Below are 18,904 nucleotides of genomic sequence, written 5' to 3'. Positions count from 1 at the left end.
CTCATCTACACACACACACACACACACACACACACACAGGGATAACTGGGTCACTCTGGGCTTTATTCGCTCTGCTGCAGTGTAAACAAGAAGTGACTAAGCAGGAAGTGATGTCACAGGGCCTGCAGGAAGCGCTCCAGTGGGTCCTCACTCCAGTAGTCGTGGTTCCAGCCCAGGAACCAACCGGTAAAGGTTGGTGGTTCAAATCCTTGCTTCAGGGTCACGATGGGGGTCCGCGGGTCTCTGCCGGCCGGGTCGGTTCTGATGTAGCGCTCAGCTGTACACAGAGAGACCTGTTAGGCGCCGGACCTGCCACAAAGGTTCTCACTGAACCGGCTCCTGGACCAGAACCGGTACCGAAACCGTCTCACCTGTTGCGGCAGCTTCCGTCTTCTCTTCCTCGTGGGCCTCGTTCCCGATCCAAACGAACACCTGCCGGGGGACACGGTGAGCCGCCGGTGGAGCCAGAACCTGGTTTCCATGGTGACGGCGGCGAGGAAGACTCACCTGGTCCCAAGTGTCCAGGATCATGACGTCATCAGGAGCCAGGTCATCCTGGGTCAGTTCTCCCGGAACCTCTTCCATCTGGACACAAGGAACTGGGTCAACCAGAACCCACCGCGGCTAACCCCCTCGTAACCTTGGCAACCACCAGCCAGGTCGGCCGAACACACCTGGTGAGCGCCAAGCGTACCTGGAAGGTGCCGGTCTTGTTGGAGCAGGCGAAGAGGCGTGGCGGATGGGCGTCCATCTTGTTGCTGAGCCGAGGGGCACTGCAGTAGTCGTCCTTCCCACCCAGAACTGCCCAGAACCCGTCTGGAACCACAGCCAGCCGTCAGCGCCGGCTCAGGGCCGCCCGACACTTTACATACCTGCCGCTTACCTGGCTCCTCCCCCTCCTCCAGCAGGGCAGGGTTCACCTGCAGCACCTGGGCCAGGTGTTCGGCCCCCTTCGCCTCTGCCGCGCTGCTGCCCCGCCCCTTCCACAGCCACGCCCCCCCGGCTGCCGCCAGCAGGAACGCATCGTTGGAGTTCAGGCGGGACGAGGACGGGCCCACCTGCAGCACAGCAGAGTGGTTCGGTTCTGACCGGTCCGGTTCACATGGCAGGCTAGGTTCTGAGCAGCTTTGAATGGATCCAATGAAACCCTGACAGAGATTCTGACAGAACCGTAAACTGAACTGGATCGCTGAAGGTCCAGGTCCTTCATGTCTGAGGAGGACAACACACCTGGACTGGATCAGAAGGTTCTGGAGTGGACTGGACGGGTAAGATCAGAGAACTGGACCCAGTGGCTGAACCCCAACACCTGATTGGTCAGGAGACCCGACTCACCTGGACCCCATCTTGTGCTGGAGACTTTTGAGGTTCTGGTTCTGGATGATTTTCTGCTGAATGGAGCTGCAAGAAGCTAAGGGGTTATGGTTCTGACCCGTCCGGGTTCTGCTGGTCTCACCTCCACAGCCCGGGTGTCTCCAGCTGGGTTGGACCGCACCTGGAACAGGCGGGTGTCGGCGGCGGCGGACTGGCCGCCCTCCCTGGAGGTGCCGCCCTGGTACACCACCATCGGCTGACCTCCAAACAGGCTCATCATGTGGGCAGGCTCTTTGCCTTGGACCACCCTCACCTGGGCGGACAGGTGACAGTGAGGTGCTGGGAATGCTGGTTCCCAGTTGGTTCCGGTCACCAGCTGGTGATCAGAACCACACTGCTGTGGTTCTGATCACCAACTGGGAACCAGCATTCCCAGTTGGTGTACCTGAACTGCTCCGCCTCCCAGTTCGTTGTCCAGCTCGACGGCCAGAATGGCCGATGCCGCGGTTTCGTCCTGACTCGACTCCGCCCCCTGCCTGCGGAGGAAGCAGTGGAGAACAGGTGATGTCCTGCAGTACCTAGGCTCGCCAGCAGAGGGAGCGTCGTCTCACCAGATGTAGACGATGTGGCCCTGCCTGCCGCCATGTTGGTACTGGTACAGGATCAGGTAGCTGTCGCCGCCGTAGAACTGACTCAAGGTAGCTGGGTCCACCAGAACCTTACCGGACCCTTCGACCCTCCAGATCTGCAGAGAGACAGACAGATGGTCAGCTGCTCCCGTGTCCGAAACAGGAAGTCTCCAAGCTGACACAGGAAGTTCTCTGTACATTCGATCACGTTACGAGGAGGTCGGTTCTGACCCGAGTCCAGTTCTTTTTAACTCGAGGTGGTTCTGAGTGAAAGGGATCCTGATGGGTTGGCTGGCAGACCTCGGTCCAGTTGTATTTCTCCTGTCCAACGATCCAGTGGACCAGAACCAGAACAACCATAGGAAGCAGAGGCAGTCCTCACCTTTTTGTCTCCGTCTCCTCGGTCCACCATCCCGTACTGCGCCGACATGGAGTCCGATTGGTGCAGCTTGGACACGTCAAACGGCACCTGTCCAATCAGAAGAGTCGGATTTCAGACTCATTTAGGGCAATTTGGATCAGATCCAGAACCCCATTAGCTTACTTTCTCAATCTTTGCCACCTTGTTGGAGACGTAGGCCGTTCCCATGCCGACGGTGTCTTCAGCGTCCCTCCAGTTCCTAAAGAACTGCTTGAAGAGAGGAGTCTCCCCGGACTGAGGAAGGACCTGGACCTGAGAGGGACAGAGGTCAGCTCCAGGTCCGGGTCCAGGTCCGGGTCCGGGTCCACGTTCAGGTCCAGGTTGGGTCCAGGTTCAGGTCCGATCCGGGTCTTGGTCCAGGTCTGGTCCAGGTCCAGGTTTAGGTCCGGTCCAGGTGCTCACCTGGGTGTAAGGTGGGTACTCCATCTGCTGGATGAATTTCTCGGAGTTCTGCAGGACAGCCTGCCGCTCGGCGTCGTTGGCGTCCTTACCTGCACACAGACACGTCACCCGTCAGCAGGACAGCTGGTGGCCTCAGGTGAGTCCCGCCCAGTATGATCATGACCTCTGACCTTTCCAGACAAAGATGCGTCCGTTGGTTCCGTTGTCGAGGATGAAGCACTCGCTGGACTCCAGGGCGTGTTGGGGGAACGGGTTCTGCTCCGACACCAGGGTGACCTCCATGTCCCCGCCGGCATTGGACACCTGAGGGACGCCGAATGCAGGTAGACAAACCAGTGGCAAAATGGAAGTGACATCACGAGCTTAGTGAGCTGGCAGGGAACTGCCGAATGTAGTTACCTTGTAGAGCTTCGCCACCTTCCTGTTGGACGCGTCGGTCTGGGTGTCTTCGCTGTGGGACTCGGGGAGGTCCGGTTTTTCTCCCAGAACCTGGACAGGGAGGCGACAGGAGCAGCAGGTGAAAGTCCGGCTCCATTGTGGCAGCAAAACGAGTGGCAGGTGGGGAATTGATCCAAGAGCCTCCAATTATGGCAGTAAAATTCCCACCGTATTCCAGCACCGAATACGGCGTACGCAGACGACACCATGCTGTTACGTTAGTCAGGTTTTAAGACGCTGGTCTGAGGTCCACATGGTGGACGCCTGGTGGACGCCTCAGGGCCCACCAGCTACATCAGAACCGACCTTTGGTTCTTTAAAACTGTCATGATTCACCAGTGTTTTGGTGAACTTTGACCCCTGATGCTCTCGAATTAGAAGTGCAGAAAGTTCTGGTCTTGTGATCACCTCTATCATCCTGTCTGGCTCCGCCCCCTCATCGACAACCTGGAGGTTGGCCCGCCCACACCTCTCGTTGTCACGGATACTCTTAGAGACCTGTCAATTAGTCAGTTTGTCAGCAGGTATGTTATGACATCAGAATAATGTCATTGTGTGATGTCACCACTCACCAAAGTGGCCTTCAGTTTCTCAAATCTGTTACTATGGCAGCCGGACCACTGGATGATTTCCTGTTGGATCAAAAGAAGGTTTAATCGTCCCCCAGGTGTCCTCACCTGTCCCCCAGGTGTCCTCACCTGTCCCAGGTCCAGGATGAAGCTGTCTCCCTGGTTGAAACTGTCCCAGCTAACAGGAACCTCTGTTGCCCTGACAACACGGCGACCTTTGACCTGGAGCAACCGCTGAACTTCCACCTCATTGGTCACCACATGATTGAACCCTGAGGCCACGCCTCCTTTCTGTTCGACCAACAGGAAGCAACGTCATCAGGGTGGCAGTGAGGGGCCGTCAGACAGGAAGTGGGTGTGGTGCGGTTACCATGTAGGTCAGGCCCGTTTTGAAGTATCCACTGAAGGTCCCGGACTCATGGCCTTGGACCTCTCGGTACTGGACCGGTGCCCCCTGCAGGAAGTCGTCCATCTGAACAGCAAGAATGGCAGCGGCGCCGCTTTCATCCTGAGAGCACTCGGAACCTGCAGCCCGACGGCCAATCAGAGAGCAGAAGGAGAGTCACCTACAGCGACCTGACCGGGTCTGCAGAACCAGAACCCCCTGAAGAACTATAGCAAAGCTTGGTGCCAAGACCGATTCCAGAGTCTCCTGAGGAACAGTCGCAGTCTGACCAGAGCTCGGTCTGTCGCCATGGTAACAGACAGTGAAGGTAACCTCCGAGCCTTGACGCCAGGGCCTCGGTTCTGGATGCTGTAGCCCCACCCACCTGGTCTCACCTTGCCAGTAGTGCAGGTCGTACTGCAGGTCTCCTCGGCGGTTGCTGGTGCTGCTCAGAACCAGGTAGGCGTCTCCGGTGTAGAACCGTCCATAGAGACTCTCAGGGACAGGAGCCAGGTCCATGTTCTCCACTCGCCACACCTGAAGCCCCGCCTCTTTACCTGCTCGCTCAAACTCAGGATGGAACACCATGATGTCACCTACAGCAGGCGGGGCAGAAAACATCACCGGTTAGGCCCGGGGAACACTGACCCCTTGACCCTCTGGCCTGACCCTCAGAGGAAGCTGAACTAACCCCACCCACCGTCTCCCCAGCTTTAAGATGGAGCGCACCCGCATGCTAACTTTGCTCCTTAAGTGCTGCAACAAAAACACCTGAGATCATGTGACCATAACCATGGCAACTGCTGCCAGGGGTGGTTGTGTTCCGGCCGATTTGGACCAGAACCAGAACTCTCATGTGAGTAGATCACAGATTGGTCAAGATTCATCACCAGAACCAATGTGTCTCAGAACCGGGCCCAGCGGAACCTGCAGTCTGGATCCGTTTAGAAAGAGGAAGGAGGTCAAACCTGATTGGCTCAGAGCAGACAGGTAACAACAGGAAGTTCTCTGTTCTCTGCTGTGGGTCCATTTTCAACTGGACCTGCTGGTTCTGGATGAGCTCCAGACCCATCCGAGTTCAGGCAGAGGCCCGGCCCGGTTTGGCCCGGTTCCTTCAGCTCACACAGAAGAACCAGGAAGTCCCTGGGCTCAGCAGCAAAACCACAGAGAGAAGACACACCTGTGCAGGTAAACGCACCACACCCACACACAACATTCCAGTTCAACTGCAGGTTCTCCTCGGTTCTGACCCAATAACTTTTCCTCTACTGGAGGAGGAACCTCTGAAAGATTAACGAGGAAAACAGACTGATGAAGAGGAGCTGGTCTTCCTGGTTCTCCGCACCCAGGTGTTCTCCAGGTGTTCTCCAGGTGTCTCGTCCTGTGGTCCTGCTGCTACTAGGTGTGTCGTTGTCCTCCACTCTGGGATTTAAGGATTTAAGTGCCTCTCTTTCCCTTCAGAGAGCTGCTGATACTGGAGTTGAGTGAAACAGGAGACACCTGGAGAACACCTGGAGAACAGCCCTGGTTTAAACCCAAACAGGTAGAAACTCACCTTCGGCGTCTGTCAGGAAGTCTTCCTCAGCCGGACTGGAGCAACTTTGACACGCAGGTGTGGCTGCAGGTAACGTTACCTGTGCGCCCCTCCCCCAGCAGCAGCAGACACCCACGGCCTGCAGCGGCCGCTCCCGCCTGCAGGGGGCGCTGCACTCTGAACGGAGCAGCAGATTCCCTTCATGCAGAACCGATCCGGACCTATGGATGGAGTTCTGTTATCAGAACTCGGGGTTCTGATAACAGAACCGGGTCAGGGAGAACAGAACCAGCAGTGACCCTGCATCAACGGTTTCGACTAGGTTCAGAACCCTCTCACTGAATGTCAAACTCCAGTTTCGGATTATTTATTTTCCAACCGGACCAGGTCCCTTAAACGTCACATCCGGAAGTGAACACCTGAAGTTGTAATTTGAAAGCTCAGACCGGAAGTTGTGAGGTGGCCGTGGCTGCGGGTCAGGGTTCGGGTCTTGGTGAGGCAGTAAACCCGACCGGACCGGACCTTACCTGGTTCTGGGAGGATGGAGATGTTCAGCAAGCTGAGCGGCATGTTGCTGAACGCGCTGGAGACGGTGAGTCAGCGGAAATTGCCATTATGTGCTTCCGGTGGTCAGTAAAAAGTTAAATTCTCGAACAGAGACGGAGGACAGGGACAGGAGGACATGGAGACAACCTGTCCCCATCTCTGTCTGTCCTCCCGGGTCTCCGCAGAAGTTCCCAGCTGCAGTTTTCTTCAGGAGTGTAGCTGGAAGGTAACTGCTGCTAATGCTAACTGTTTACCTGGAACTGAGCATGCGCAGTGGCTGAATCTGTTTAAAGTTTGAGTACATCTGAAATTAGTTTATCCGTTGATTTCTAAAGAGACTAATGAACAGATGTCACCCCGGGTTTATATCTATGGGGTGAGGTTCGGTAGTTTTGGGTCGGCAGAACCACAACACCTGATCTATAGCAGGCCGATTTAACATAAAATCAGCTTCGTCTGACTGACTGTAAATACATCCTGGATATCTAAAAATCAGTTGACGAGACACAATTACACTCTGACTGCCCTGAGTACAATAAGATATCTCAGGCTAAAAAGCATCTCGATTAAAAAATGTTCCAATGTCTGTGATTCATCTGGAGAAACTTTGAAATGAATCAAAATCAGAATTTCAGTTCTACAAAGTTTTGCTGAGTTATTATTTACTTTGAAGCTATCTGTAATTTAAATTGCCCCAGTCCAGTCTTGTATTAAATACATTTTAAGATATCTTTAATTAGAATTATGACCAGTCAGAACAGAAAGGGAGATAATTTAAGTTAACAGTAATTTTTATTAAATCAGTTCATATTTCTTATAACTTCATGAATCTAGAGCCGATGTTTTCCAGAGGGAGCCGACCGCCGACCTGCTGGACTCCTTCATCGACCACTGGAGGTCCATCACCAACTACTACATCCAGACCACAGGTGAGCAGCCTCACCTGCAGCCTCACCTGCAGCCTCACCTGCAGCCTCACCTGCAGCCTCACCTGCAGCCTCCTGACTCTGTGTGTGTGCAGATGACAGCCGCCCCGCCTCTCAGACCGACATCCCGTGGCGTCTCAGGCAGATGACCGACATCCTGGTGTATGAGGAGAAGCAACAGGTGACTAGCTCCGACCACACACCTGTAACCATGGCAACGAAGCTGTCCAACCTCATTGGCATCGCCTTGATTTCCTTCAGTCCCGGCCCGGACTCGTCCCGGTACAGGCCGGGTACAAGCCCGGTCCCGTCCCGGTTCAGGCCTTGTCCCGTCCCGGTTCAGGCCCGGTCCTGCCCTGGTCCCGTCCCGGTTCAGGCCCGGTTTAGGCCTGGTCCTGCCCTGGTCCCGTCCCGGTTAAGCCCCGGTCCCAGCCCGGTCCGGTGTCATTGCCTGTCTGCTTGTCCAGGAGGAACCGGGTCGCTGCCTGGAGTTCCTGCTGCAGAACCGGCTGCTGGAGACGCTCTGCACCTTGGGGAAGGCTCAGGTAGGCTCACCTGCTGCTGCTGGGTCAAAACCAGAACCATAAGACCTGTGGCCGGGTCTCATGGTCTTCCTCCTCCTCTTCCTCAGTACCCTCCAGGGATGAGCCAGCAGGTGCTGCTCTTCTTCTCCAGGCTGCTGTCTCAGATGCAGAAGCCTCTGCTGCAGCTCGTCCCCGTCCGCACACCTGTACAGGTGAGCAGGTGATCTACCTGTGAACAGCCTCATTCCTGGGGCAGGATAGGTGGGCAGGACCAGCTACCTGGGGGAGTTGTGTCACTTGACTTCCTGTTTGTGCTCTGCCCACAGAAGCTGATTGGCCTCTGTGCTCTTCCTGGTTCCTGCACTGAGAAGGAGGAAGCTCAGTTTTTATTGGCTGTTTGCTCCAGAGTGTCACAGGATCCGCACATGCTCAGATACATCCTGCAAGTGAGCAGTTGATTACATCACTTCCTGTTAATGGAAGTGATTACATCACTGTTAATTACATCACATTCAGCAACAGCAGGATGTGATGTAATAACATCACATCCTGCTGTTTCCAGCCCCCAGATCGACTGCTAGCGTCCAATCAGAGCACAGATGCAGCCAGCTGCCAATCAGAAGCCTCTGCCTCCAGCGCTGTCCAATCAGAGCGTGGGCTGCTGTGGGTTCTGGTGCAGCTCAGCAGCAGCCAGGTGGGTTAGCGGTTCTGTTGGACCAGGTGGAACCGCTCAGGTCCACTGCATGTTCTCCCTGTGCATGGAGGGTTCTCTTTTTGTTTCAGAAGATCAGATTAGAAGAATTTATTGTCATTGTCGCAAAAACAACGAAATTGCAGTTCCAGAACAACCATCCATTACACAACAACACGAGGGGGTAGTTGGCTGAGGCCTCGCAGCCTGACAGGAGCCGCCTTGCAGGAGGAAATAGGAAAAATAATAAAATCATCAGGTAAGGAGAGGGAAAAACGGCCCATCGCACACTCTGCTCTCTGCAGGGCAGCTTGAGATGAAGAACAAAACCTCGGCACATATAGACAAAACGAGCCGGGTACGACGAGGATGTGTGACGTGCAAATGGGTCTCCTGAGAGTCATGTGTGTGTCAGACCATGAGCCCTGGCTGAAGCATGTGATTGTCTGTGAGGATGATGTCAGAGTTCACCACCAGCTTATCAGTTCAGGGCCACAGATGTTCCAGGCAGGGGGGCAGCAGAACAGAGTCTTCTTTAGACACAACAACCAGGGGAGGATCGCTGGCCAGCCAAGCCCAGCCCGGGTCCAGATTCAGATAGCAGAAAGTTGTTTAGGTCAGGCTGACATCAGTTTACCGCCTGCCTTGAAAATCTTGCTGGAGCTTCTCAATGGCAAATCCAAGCAGCCAAATTTAGGGTCTCCTGCCTGATCCAAGCGAACAACGGTCACACCGTATCCATTCTGAGTCCGAGATCCGCTGGCCGGCCTCGGTCCTGTTCCAGGATCACACCCAGTCTGCGCTCAGCTCCCGTATCATCTCAGTCTGAGTGTTGATCGCTCTGCAGATCCCATCAACCGGACCCGGCAGCCTCGAAGTGGCCAAAACTGCCACCGGCATCTTCTGAAATATCCGATAAGCCAGGTATCCGCCAGCTCCAATAAGCAGAAACCCTGTTATCATGACTCCAGTCATCTACACGTCTTCAACATCCTCGACTGACGGCATCGTCAGACACACGGTCTTCCACTTCCATCCAGAATCCATCGTGTATCCAGCAAAGAATGTCCCGTCGGGACACGAAGGTTCCCCTTACCCGGTTTCTCAGTTGGGTTGAGAGACCAGCTGACCAGATCCATAATTTGCAACTTTGGAAGTTATTCAAAAGAAAGACTCTAAAAACACGGGACACAGACGCTGAGCAGGGAAGATGGGGAGGACAGGAGGACAGGGAGACGGAGAAGGTTCGTCCTCCTCCTTCGAAGGACAGAGCAGAAAAAACTTTGCTCTGTCTTTTTGTTCTCTCAGGGTTAGGGTAAGTCAGAAACATGACTGTCAGGTTAATTGGTCTTTATAAATTCTGCTGTCTCTAATCACCATGGTTACCAATCAGGGTCATGCAGACGATGTGCTAATGTCCTCCGTCTGTCCTCTGTGTCCTCCAGAGGCCTGCGGTGCGTCTCAAGGCGTGTGAGGGCCTGCTGCAGCTGGCGTCCCTCCTGGATGTTGGTCCTCCATGTCCTCCCTGTCCTGCAGGTCCTCCCTGTCCTCCCTGTCCTCCAGGTCCTCCAGGGGAGCTGTGGGCTGCTGCAGCCCAGCTGGGGCAGCTGCTGGCTGGGCGACTGCAGGAGCTCTACTCCCTGCTGCCTCTGGAGGAGCTGCAGGCTTCCGAGCTCAGGAGCTGGCCCCGCCCCTCGTGGAGGTAGACACCACCTGGTTGGCTCTCTGGTTGCCGTGGAAACATGGTCTCCATTCTGACCCCTGTGTGTCCTCAGATCAGAGTCTCAAGCCGATCACATGACCAGGTTCCTCACCTGGTTGGACTTCCTGGATGAGCTGACGGCCGACGCTCCTCAGGTACGCTAATGTCGTGTGCTACAAGATAGTCAGGTACTATAGTACTACTATAGTGTAGTATCACTATGTTAGACCTAATACAGTACTACTAGACTACAATAGTACCACTCACGTCTCTGATTGGACGTCCAGGCGCTCTCCCTGCAGGTGTCCCAGTGCGTCCTCCAGCGGTGGCTCATGGAGACGCTTCGTCCTCAGCTGCTGAACGCGTACGTTCTCTTTCTGCTTGTTTTCACCTGAGGGGGCGGAGCCTAATGTCCAGGTGCCTGTTGTCCAGGTGCCAGCGGAGCGTCCTGGTGTCCACATCCGTCCTCTGCTGCGTCGTCAGACTGGTCCGGTCTCCGTCTCTGCTGGACCAGCTGCTGGAGTTCCTGCTGAGGACGCCGTCCGTGCTGCAGCTGCTGCTGCGGCACTGCGACCACGCCTCTGACCAGGTGAGGCTGCAGGACACGCCCACAAAGCCCCTCACCTGGCCAGGCTGTCCCACCGAGTCTCTGTCCTCAGATCAGCATGGCGTCTCTGTCTCTGGTGGACGAACTGCTGCAGAAGCCTCACAGGGACATCCTGGACACGCTGGTGCTCTGCTTCCTGGAGAGCCGCCATTACCTGTCGTCACCTGCGGGGGGCGCCGAGGACCAGCAGCCCGACAGCGACGGCAGCAACGACGGCCAGTATGTCCAGCTGCGGTACGCGCCGCGGGCGAAGGGCCGTCCTCCCTCTGACGACTGTCTCCTGTCCTTCAGAGACCCGGAGGACGACCCGTTCTTCTCAGACGGTTTCCCTGACGACCACCTTCCTCCTCCTCGTCTTCATCAACCTGCTGCCCCGGGCTCCGCTGCTGACATCATCAACAGGTAACAGACCAGGATCAGACTGACCGGACCGGACTGACCTGGACCAGACTGAACTCCATCTTTGTGCCCAGTTTCCTGGGCCTGGTTCCGGTCCAGGTGCGGTCGGCCCACCTGCTGCAGGACGGAGGCTACGAGTCGTACGTCCTTGACGCGCGCTCCTTGGTAAGAGACTTGCCTGCTGCTCCAGGTGCTGACCCGGATCAGGTAACAAACACGAAACAGAACCTTCTGACTGAACACAGGAGTTCTGGTTCTGTTCTGCAGTCAGAACCAGGTGGAGGCTCCACCCCTTCAGGTGTGTCGCCCTGATTGGACGACCCAGAGTTTGATCATAAAACAAAAACCTGGTTACATGTCAGGCTCAGCTCACCTGTGGCTCCTCCCCCTGCCAGGTGAGCCAGTGCCAGGCTCTCTCTCTCCGGTGGGTGTGGCCACAGACTCCTCCTCCTCCTCCCACCTGCTCCTCAGGTGAGGAGGCACACTTCTTTGAAGGCCACCTGCTGAGAGTTCTGTTTGAACGTCTGGGACGCATGTTGCAGCAGGTAGGCTCACCTGAAGTCTCTCCTGTGCCGATCCTCACATGACCCCGACTCACCTGTGCAGGTGTTGTTGTGTTGGCAGCCGTACGAGGTGAACCTGCAGCTGACGGGCATCCTGTCCCGTCTGTGCGCCTTCAGTCACCCGCTGCTGGACGAGTACCTGCTGGACCCATTCATCCACCTGTCCGCCGGCAACCGCTCGCTGTTTGCCGTCCTAGTCAGGGTGAGTTGACCGTAGAGCTGGAGCAACCAGAGCCGCCCCGACCTGCTGCTCTGACTCACCCTGTGTCTGTCTCAGGTGGTAGGAGAGCTGATGGAGCGCATCCAGGAGGTAGCCGACCTGCCGCAGCGCCTGCTGGACACCAGGAGACACATGCTGGGTCTCCACCTGGACGCCAGGTAACTGTCTCTGCAGAACAAGCCGCCGGACCCGACCTGGACGGTTACCTGGTGGTGGTAGCGGGTGACGTAGCGGTGGTGTAGCAGGTGACGTAGCAGTGATGTAGCGGGTGACGTAGCGGTGACGTAGCGGTGGTGTAGCAGGTGATGTAGCGGTGACATAGCGGTGACGTAGCAGGTGATGTAGCGGTGACGTAGCGGTGGTGTAGCGGGTGGTGTTCAAAGTGCTTTGCGTCATAAAAACGCAGCATCTACTCTCATTCCTGTCGTCGGTCCAGATCAGCAGGTTAAATCTGTTGGTCGACGTTCCAGTTTAAAGGTTCTCAGTGTTTCAGCAGGTTTTCAATTTTGTGGAAGTTTGTTCCAGATTAGAGGAGCATAGAAGCTGAATGCTGCTGAGGTCCAACAGAGCCAACAATGTTATAAACATTAGGTTCTCCTGGTACCAGCTGATCAGCTGACTGATGATGTCACTCACCTGTCTGGTTTTGTGGGTGTGTCCTCAGACCGGAGCACCTGGCTCTACTCCAGGGCGTCATCGTCCTGGAGGAGTTCTGCAAGGAGCTGGCGGCCATCGCCTTTGTCAAGATGCCTTTGGACCGGAACCACGACTGCTTCTGTTCAGGGCCCGGGTCAGCCGGACCGGAACCGGCTGAATCATCCTGATTGGACGCTGATTGGCACCTGCTCAAAAGTCCCGCCCCCAGCAGAGGAATGGGACAGAAGCTCATTGGATGTTTTCCTCATTTCTTCCATCAGAACCGGGTCTCAGTCTGATCCGGGTCCTGGAGCTGTGCAACGCCACTATTGATCAGAACTGATCAGAACCTGTTTTAACATAATGAGTTTTACTTACTTTAGCTTCACAAAGTTCTGCTTTTAGGCAAAGATCAAACTGGAGAGGAAGGACCGCTGGACACTTGGACCGCTGGACACTTGGACCGCTGGACACTAGGACCGCTCGGTTGGTTGCCAAAGTGACGGTGTGTTTCTTCATATCGGGGCTGAACGGATCAGAACCGTTGTGTTCAGGTTCTGGTGCTGTCCTACTTGCGGTCAGCAGGGGCGCTGTTGCTCGTCCAGATGCTTCCTGTCATGTGACGCTACGGGAGCCTTGAGGGCCAATAGAAGAGTTTTCCTGAGTCTCTGTAGGACGGTCCTCTGCCTGGAGGGTTCTGGCTCGGTCCGGTCCGGGCCTGTCGGTGTGAGCAGCAGAACCTTACGGCCGACCTTTGGTTGGCTCAGAGCTCAGACCCGTCGGACCGGTTCCGGGCTTGGTGAGTAAAGGTCCGGTTCTGATCCGTAGAACCAGAACAGCAGAACCTCCTGAAGCTGGTTCCAGAACCAGAACCTGTGGCTCCAGCTGGACCTGCAGAGGGAAACATGCAGGAAGAAACATCATGAGTCTACCATAGAAAATGTGACATCATCGTGATGTCATTATGAGCTCGGCAGATGGCGTCTGATTGGCTGGACTGTTTGACCCTCTCTGACCTTTTGTTCTGTTTCTGACCCAGACTTGGAGAGTTTGGGTCCCAGAACCTTGGAAAACTTTAACTGGGCCACATCTCGAGTTCTTTGGATGATCATTAATCTAAAATATCTATAAGTGTAATTTTTGTCATTGTTTTATATTTAGTATAAAAATGTTCTCATAAACCTCCAGAAAACATTTTCATTTCCAGAGTTTTTGCTACAGAACGGCCTTTAGGCCTAGCCGTAAATCCTGGGGGGTCAGCGGGTCTGGACCCGCCAGCCTTGGAAAAGTCCAGAACGCCCACAAAGAAATCATAAAACAAACCCTTGTATTTAAACAATATTAGCATAAAAAGGCAACAGAAACAAAGAACGAAGTAAATCTGCCTTTCATCTAAGAAAAAAATAAGAATTAATTTTTGGGTCCCCCCCCCATTGTTAGAACAATGGTTCAGTCCAAAGTGTAGGAGGAGCAACAGCAGCTGAACGGAACCGGCTCCGTCAGAGCCGCTGAAAGGAGCTAGCTGCTAGCTGTTAGCTGCTTGCTGCTAGCTGTTAGCTGCTTGCTGCTAGCTGTTAGCTGCTTGCTGCTAGCTGCTTGCTGCTAGCTGTTAGCTGCTAGCTGTTTTATTTTATTTTATTCAAACAATCAAATCCATAAAATCAGACCAACAGCTCAACATAATCATCAGAAACCAAAGCCACAAGAAGAAATTGCCTTAGAAAAATACAAAAATACAAAGACTCGCCTTCAGAGAGCTCTTAGTGGCAGTTCAGACAGATCCTCCACCCAGCGATCTGATTGGCTCTTTTAGCTGCATTACTTCTATATCCAGGTGTTTCTACTGCCTGGCGTCTGCCGTTTAGAGGCGTCTGCCTGCCTACAGCAGCACCACGCCATCAGTGCTGCTGTAGGCAGAGACATGCAGGTGATACCGAGGCCCAGGATGGATCCATCGCTGTCTAATCCTCCTTTCCCAGAGAAAGAACAATAGATGTTCATTTCATACAGAAAGAAAGCAGGACCAAAGTTTATCAGCTATCTGTGTTTCTCATTTCAAACTGGTTCCTGAACCCACAGAGCTCTGCTGACCTCTGACCTCTGACCCAGGGCATCAATCAGCAGATTTGATTATAAAAATTAACACACATTTCATATATCTTCAAACTTGCCCCTAGGTGTGTGTGTGTGTGCGCATGGTTGTGTGTCTGTGTTGCCTGCGACAGACTGGCGACCTGTCCAGGATGTACCCCGCCTCTCGCCCGGAACGTTAGCTGGAGATAGGCACCAGCACCTCCCGACCCCACTGAGGGACAAGGGTGTTCAGAAAATGGATGGATGGATGGATGGATCTTCAAACTCTGATAAAACAGACATGAGCAGTTTCACTACCAACACATCCGTTACACTCTGATGTTCTGATTAGTTTCCAACTTCTTTGGTTATAATGAACTAAAACATTTTCAGATAAATTTATGACTTATAGACTCTTAAGAATGTGATCTACGATAAAAACTACTGTTCTACTGATCAAGTTATGTATTAATTAAATCATGAGTCTAAATCTAACCTAAATTAAGGCCGACTGAAAACAATCAGGATCAGTCTAATGTTTCAACATGTGCTAAAGTTAAACGTCATTAAAACTAGATCAATTACTTTTATATCAAGGCGTTGCATATTAGCATAATTAAACTAATATTTCCAAAACTAGCAAAACTGCTACATTGCTTTCATAGACTTGACTCCTTTTTCTGTCGAAGGTAGACAATATTTCAGTTATATTTAACTCTGTAACTCTTACTGTAATAAGGTTTGAAACGGGAGCGGCTGAGCGTTAGCATTAGCATTAGCTAACAGCTCATTATGGGAGCCGAGAGCAGAGGGGCGACTGCAGCTGGCAGTAAAACAAAATAAAGTATGACTTTATTTCCTATCATCTTCAACGTACAGCTTTTAAAAGCACAAAATAAAATCTGAATATTTTTCTAGAAAACTCTGGTGCTGACCTTTAAGTTATGATACTCCCCAAATATTCAATTCCTACATATTTATAGGTTTTCAGCCATCCAGGACATTAAGCCCCCTTACCCCCCAAATAAATAAATAAATAAATAAAGAGTTTAAAGCAACTTAATATAAATAACACATGCCTTGTATTGAGAACCACTGCAATAAATCAATATTTATAAGGAATTTTATTAAGTGGAGTTACTTATTAAAATGTGTTTTATTAAGTCTTTGTAAAGTAGCAGAGATCAGATCAGTGACTCTGAACCAAACTCAGGTCTACAGGTCCTTCTAAAAAAATTAGCATATTGTGATGAAGTTCATTATTTTCCATAATGTAATGATAAAAATTAAATTGTCATATTTTAGATTCATTGCACACCAACTGAAATATTTCAGGTCTTTTATTGTTTTAATACTGATGATTTTGGCAAACAGCTCATGAAAACCCAAAATTCCTCTCAAAAAATTAGCATATTTCATCCGACCAATAGAAGAAATGTGTTTTAATACCAAAAAAGTCAACCTTCAAATAATCGTGTTCAGTTATGCACTCAATACTTGGTCAGGAATCCTTTTGCAGCCTTCAATGTGGCATGGAGGCCTCAGCCTGTGGCTCTGCTGAGGTGTTATGGAGCCCAGGATGCTTCGATAGCGGCCTTAAGCTCATCCAGAGTTTTGGGTCTTGTGTCTCTCAACTTTCTCTTCACAATATCCCACAGATTCTCTATGGGGTTCAGGTCAGGAGAGTTGGCAGGCCAACAGTAACACCATGGTCAGTAATACCAGTGGTTTTGGCCCTGTGAGCAGGTGCCAGGTGATGCTGAAGAATGAAATTTTCATCTCCATAAAGCTTTTCAGCAGATGGAAGCATGAAGTGCTCCAACATCTCCTGATAGCTGCTGCATTGATCCTGCCCTTGATGAAACACAGTGGACCAACACCAGCAGCTGACATGGCTCCCCAGACCATCACTGACTGTGGGTACTGGACCCTGCACTTCTGGCATTTTGGCATTTCCTTCTCCCCAGTCTTCCTCCAGACTCTGGCACCTTGATTTCCGATTGACATGCAAAATTTGCTTTCATCTGAAAAAGTACTTTGGACCACTGAGCAACAGTCCAGTGCTGCTTCTCTGTAGCCCAGGTCAGGCGCTTCTGCCGCTGTTTCTGGTTCAAAGTGGCTTGACCTTTGACCTGGGGAATGAGGGACCTGTAGCCCATTTCCTGCACACGTTTCTACTCCAGACTCAGTCCACTGCTTCCCCCAAGGTCTGGAATCGGCCCTTCTCCACAATCTTCCTCAGGGTCCGGTCACCTCTTCTCGTTGTGTAGCGTTTTCTGCCACACTTTTTCCTTCCCACTGACTTTCCACTGAGGTGCCTTGATACTCTGGGAACAGCCGATTCGTTCAGAAATTTCTTTCTGTTTCTCACCCTCTTGCTTGAGGATGTGAGTGATGGCCTTCTGGACAGCAGTCAGGTCAGCAGTCTGACCCATGATTGCGGTTTTGAGTAATGAACCAGGCTGGGAGTTTTTAAAAGTCTCAGGAATCTTTTACAGGTGTTCAGAGTTACTTTGTTGATTCAGATGATGAGGTTAATTGTTCGTTCAGAGAACCTTTTCATGATATGCTAATTTTTTGAGAAGAACTTGTAAACATTTGAATCTTAGTTTGACTCTTTGGGTCTCAGCAGGTTGTTTACTGACAGAAACACGTTTGATATGCATCACCAGTCATTTTTGGTCCTGCAGCTTGAACACAATAATTTTATGTTACATTTAACTGTAACTTTACCAACTGAAATTACTCTTAAAACATTTCCCTGTTTGTGGCCCCCAGTACTGAGATGGGGTCCGTTGGTCGCCGGCGTGACGTCCAGCTGAAATGGATTTTATTTTACCTGAAGATAATTATTCTGTAAAATGGTGCAGATGTTTGGACATAAATTAAATTTAGTTCTTGATTTTTGCAGAAACTAAAGTTTGTGTCCAAATTAAAACTATGCCTCCTCATCATCAATGCTCTAACTGGATATTATCAATCATTATTGATCATTTGGAATAATATTTCTCCATACTTTGTTGCTTGTTTCCATTCAGTACAAAAGTTTTGTTTTGTTTTTTTTCCAAAACTGTATTAGAAGAAATTTGATTAATACAAGACAGTCATAAATATATGAATGAACAGAAGCCATTCTTAACGAATTTATCAATTTATTGATTTGTGTTGTAATCAGACGCTGCCAAAGTTCAGATATTTTAAAATCACCAGAAAAAATGGAATAAAGTCAATAAATGTGAATTTAGTTATTTCCCTCAGAGTTTATTACATTATTAAGTTATGTTCCAACGCAAATCAATCTGTGACGTAACCGGATGTGGGCCTTTTTTAAATAGAAAGTGTAAAGCAAAGCGTGTCGGGGCTTTTATTGTGAAGAGGTGTCCCGGATGTGTGCGCGGTTCCTCCCTGCAGCGGCGGAGAGTCGAGGAGGAAGAGGAGGAGGAGTTGAAGGTCACAGCAGCATCCTCAGCATCCCTCCACCGAACCTACGGAACCGGGTCGAACCGAGCCGCCGCCATGGGGAACCGGGGCATGGAGGAGCTGATCCCGCTGGTGAACCGCATGCAGGACGCCTTCGCCTCCATCGGCCAGAACGCGAACCTGGACCTGCCGCAGATCGCCGTGGTGGGCGGCCAGAGCGCCGGCAAGAGCTCGGTGCTGGAGAACTTCGTGGGCAAGTAAGAACCGGGCCAGCCGAACCAAACCGCACACAGCCGAACAGAGTCATGGGACTCTGGCTGCCAGGGTTCTGCAGAACCGGTTCCAGTTGGAAGCGGGAAGCGGGCCGCCTGGAGCCACATGGGGCCCCCAAAAGAACCAGGGGGCCCCCGAAGAACTTAAAGAATTGTTTTGGAGCCCGGCAGTCCCCCTGGATCTTTTGGGTCCCCATGATTCCTTTGGGTTCCTCTGGATATTTTGGGTCCTCCTGGTTCCATGAGACGTTCTGGTTCCGGTCGGTTTTACTGGGTTCTCGATTTCTACGACAGAGCAGAACCAGAACGTTTTGTGGTTCTGGCAGAGGACGGCAGGATCTGGTTGGTACCGACCGGTCCATTTGTATCTGTGACACCAGAACCAGTAGCAGGTCTGGTTCTGCAGAACTACAGGCTTAATAGAGTCAAAGATGAGGCTGGACCAGAAGTGGTTCCGGTCGGGTCCAGATGTGCCCAGGTCTATAGTTTAATTCCTGCTGGAAGCTCGAGCCTGATTGGCTGATTATTTCAGCGCTGTCTCCATCCCTACTCTTATTGGCTGCTGCCGGTCACATGATTCTGGAGGGGCTTCAGTCAGAGTCGCCTGACAGCACGACTTGTCTGTGTGTGTGT

The 18,904-nt window shown here is 52.2% G+C and overlaps 2 protein-coding genes across 9 annotated transcripts; one reads left to right on the top strand and one right to left on the bottom strand.

Moving 5' to 3' along the window:
• Positions 1-42: 42 nt before the first annotated feature.
• LOC106941104 (gelsolin-like) lies at positions 43-5,920 on the bottom strand. Of its 8 annotated transcripts, XM_015024050.1 has the most exons (19): positions 5,714-5,920; positions 4,554-4,754; positions 4,144-4,298; positions 3,903-4,064; positions 3,777-3,836; positions 3,613-3,702; positions 3,166-3,255; positions 2,937-3,069; positions 2,767-2,855; positions 2,488-2,616; positions 2,326-2,412; positions 1,926-2,059; positions 1,760-1,850; positions 1,457-1,627; positions 884-1,058; positions 695-816; positions 508-585; positions 372-432; positions 43-277 (listed from the first exon to the last, which is right to left on the bottom strand). In XM_015024050.1, exons 2-19 carry the CDS (start codon positions 4,744-4,746, stop codon positions 114-116), a joined length of 2,184 nt encoding a protein of 727 aa, XP_014879536.1. In that variant the 5' UTR covers positions 4,747-4,754; positions 5,714-5,920; the 3' UTR covers positions 43-113. The 8 variants fall into 8 exon arrangements, with proteins under 8 accessions (XP_014879536.1, XP_014879534.1, XP_014879535.1 ...); XM_015024048.1 differs by having other exon boundaries at positions 4,554-5,808; XM_015024049.1 differs by having other exon boundaries at positions 372-585; positions 1,433-1,627; positions 3,777-4,064; positions 5,714-5,837.
• Positions 5,877-18,256, top strand: LOC106941101 (protein FAM160B2-like; the record flags this gene model as incomplete). The annotated part of the gene is made up of 22 exons (XM_015024037.1): positions 5,877-6,284; positions 7,089-7,167; positions 7,260-7,345; positions 7,632-7,709; positions 7,796-7,900; positions 8,015-8,134; positions 8,251-8,382; positions 9,825-9,888; positions 9,943-10,081; positions 10,155-10,236; positions 10,369-10,445; positions 10,514-10,670; positions 10,741-10,907; positions 10,980-11,090; positions 11,162-11,252; positions 11,483-11,632; positions 11,712-11,852; positions 11,928-12,028; positions 12,535-12,660; positions 13,112-13,305; positions 14,372-14,433; positions 17,991-18,256. Coding segments are annotated over exons 1-22 (2,579 nt in total), but the record flags the coding sequence as incomplete, so codon positions are not given.
• Positions 18,257-18,904: the final 648 nt, after the last annotated feature.

This window comes from Poecilia latipinna, unplaced genomic scaffold (assembly GCF_001443285.1).
Source record: "Poecilia latipinna isolate Pla-1442-1.1 unplaced genomic scaffold, P_latipinna-1.0 Scaffold3498, whole genome shotgun sequence".
In the NCBI taxonomy this organism is placed as follows: Eukaryota; Metazoa; Chordata; class Actinopteri; order Cyprinodontiformes; family Poeciliidae; genus Poecilia; species Poecilia latipinna.
Note: the sequence above shows the minus strand (reverse complement) of the source record. Positions and strands in the feature narration are given on the sequence as shown.

Coding starts and splice junctions, on each gene's coding strand:
- LOC106941104 (XM_015024043.1), bottom strand. CDS start 4,779: ATGTTTTCTGCCCCGCCTGCTGTAGGTGACATCATGGTGTTCCATCCT. Junction 3,703..3,776: donor AGAAACTGAAGGCCACTTTG/GTGAGTGGTGAC, acceptor ACTAATTGACAG/GTCTCTAAGAGTATCCGTGA. Junction 3,256..3,612: donor AGCCAGACAGGATGATAGAG/GTGATCACAAGA, acceptor CTCCCTGTCCAG/GTTCTGGGAGAAAAACCGGA.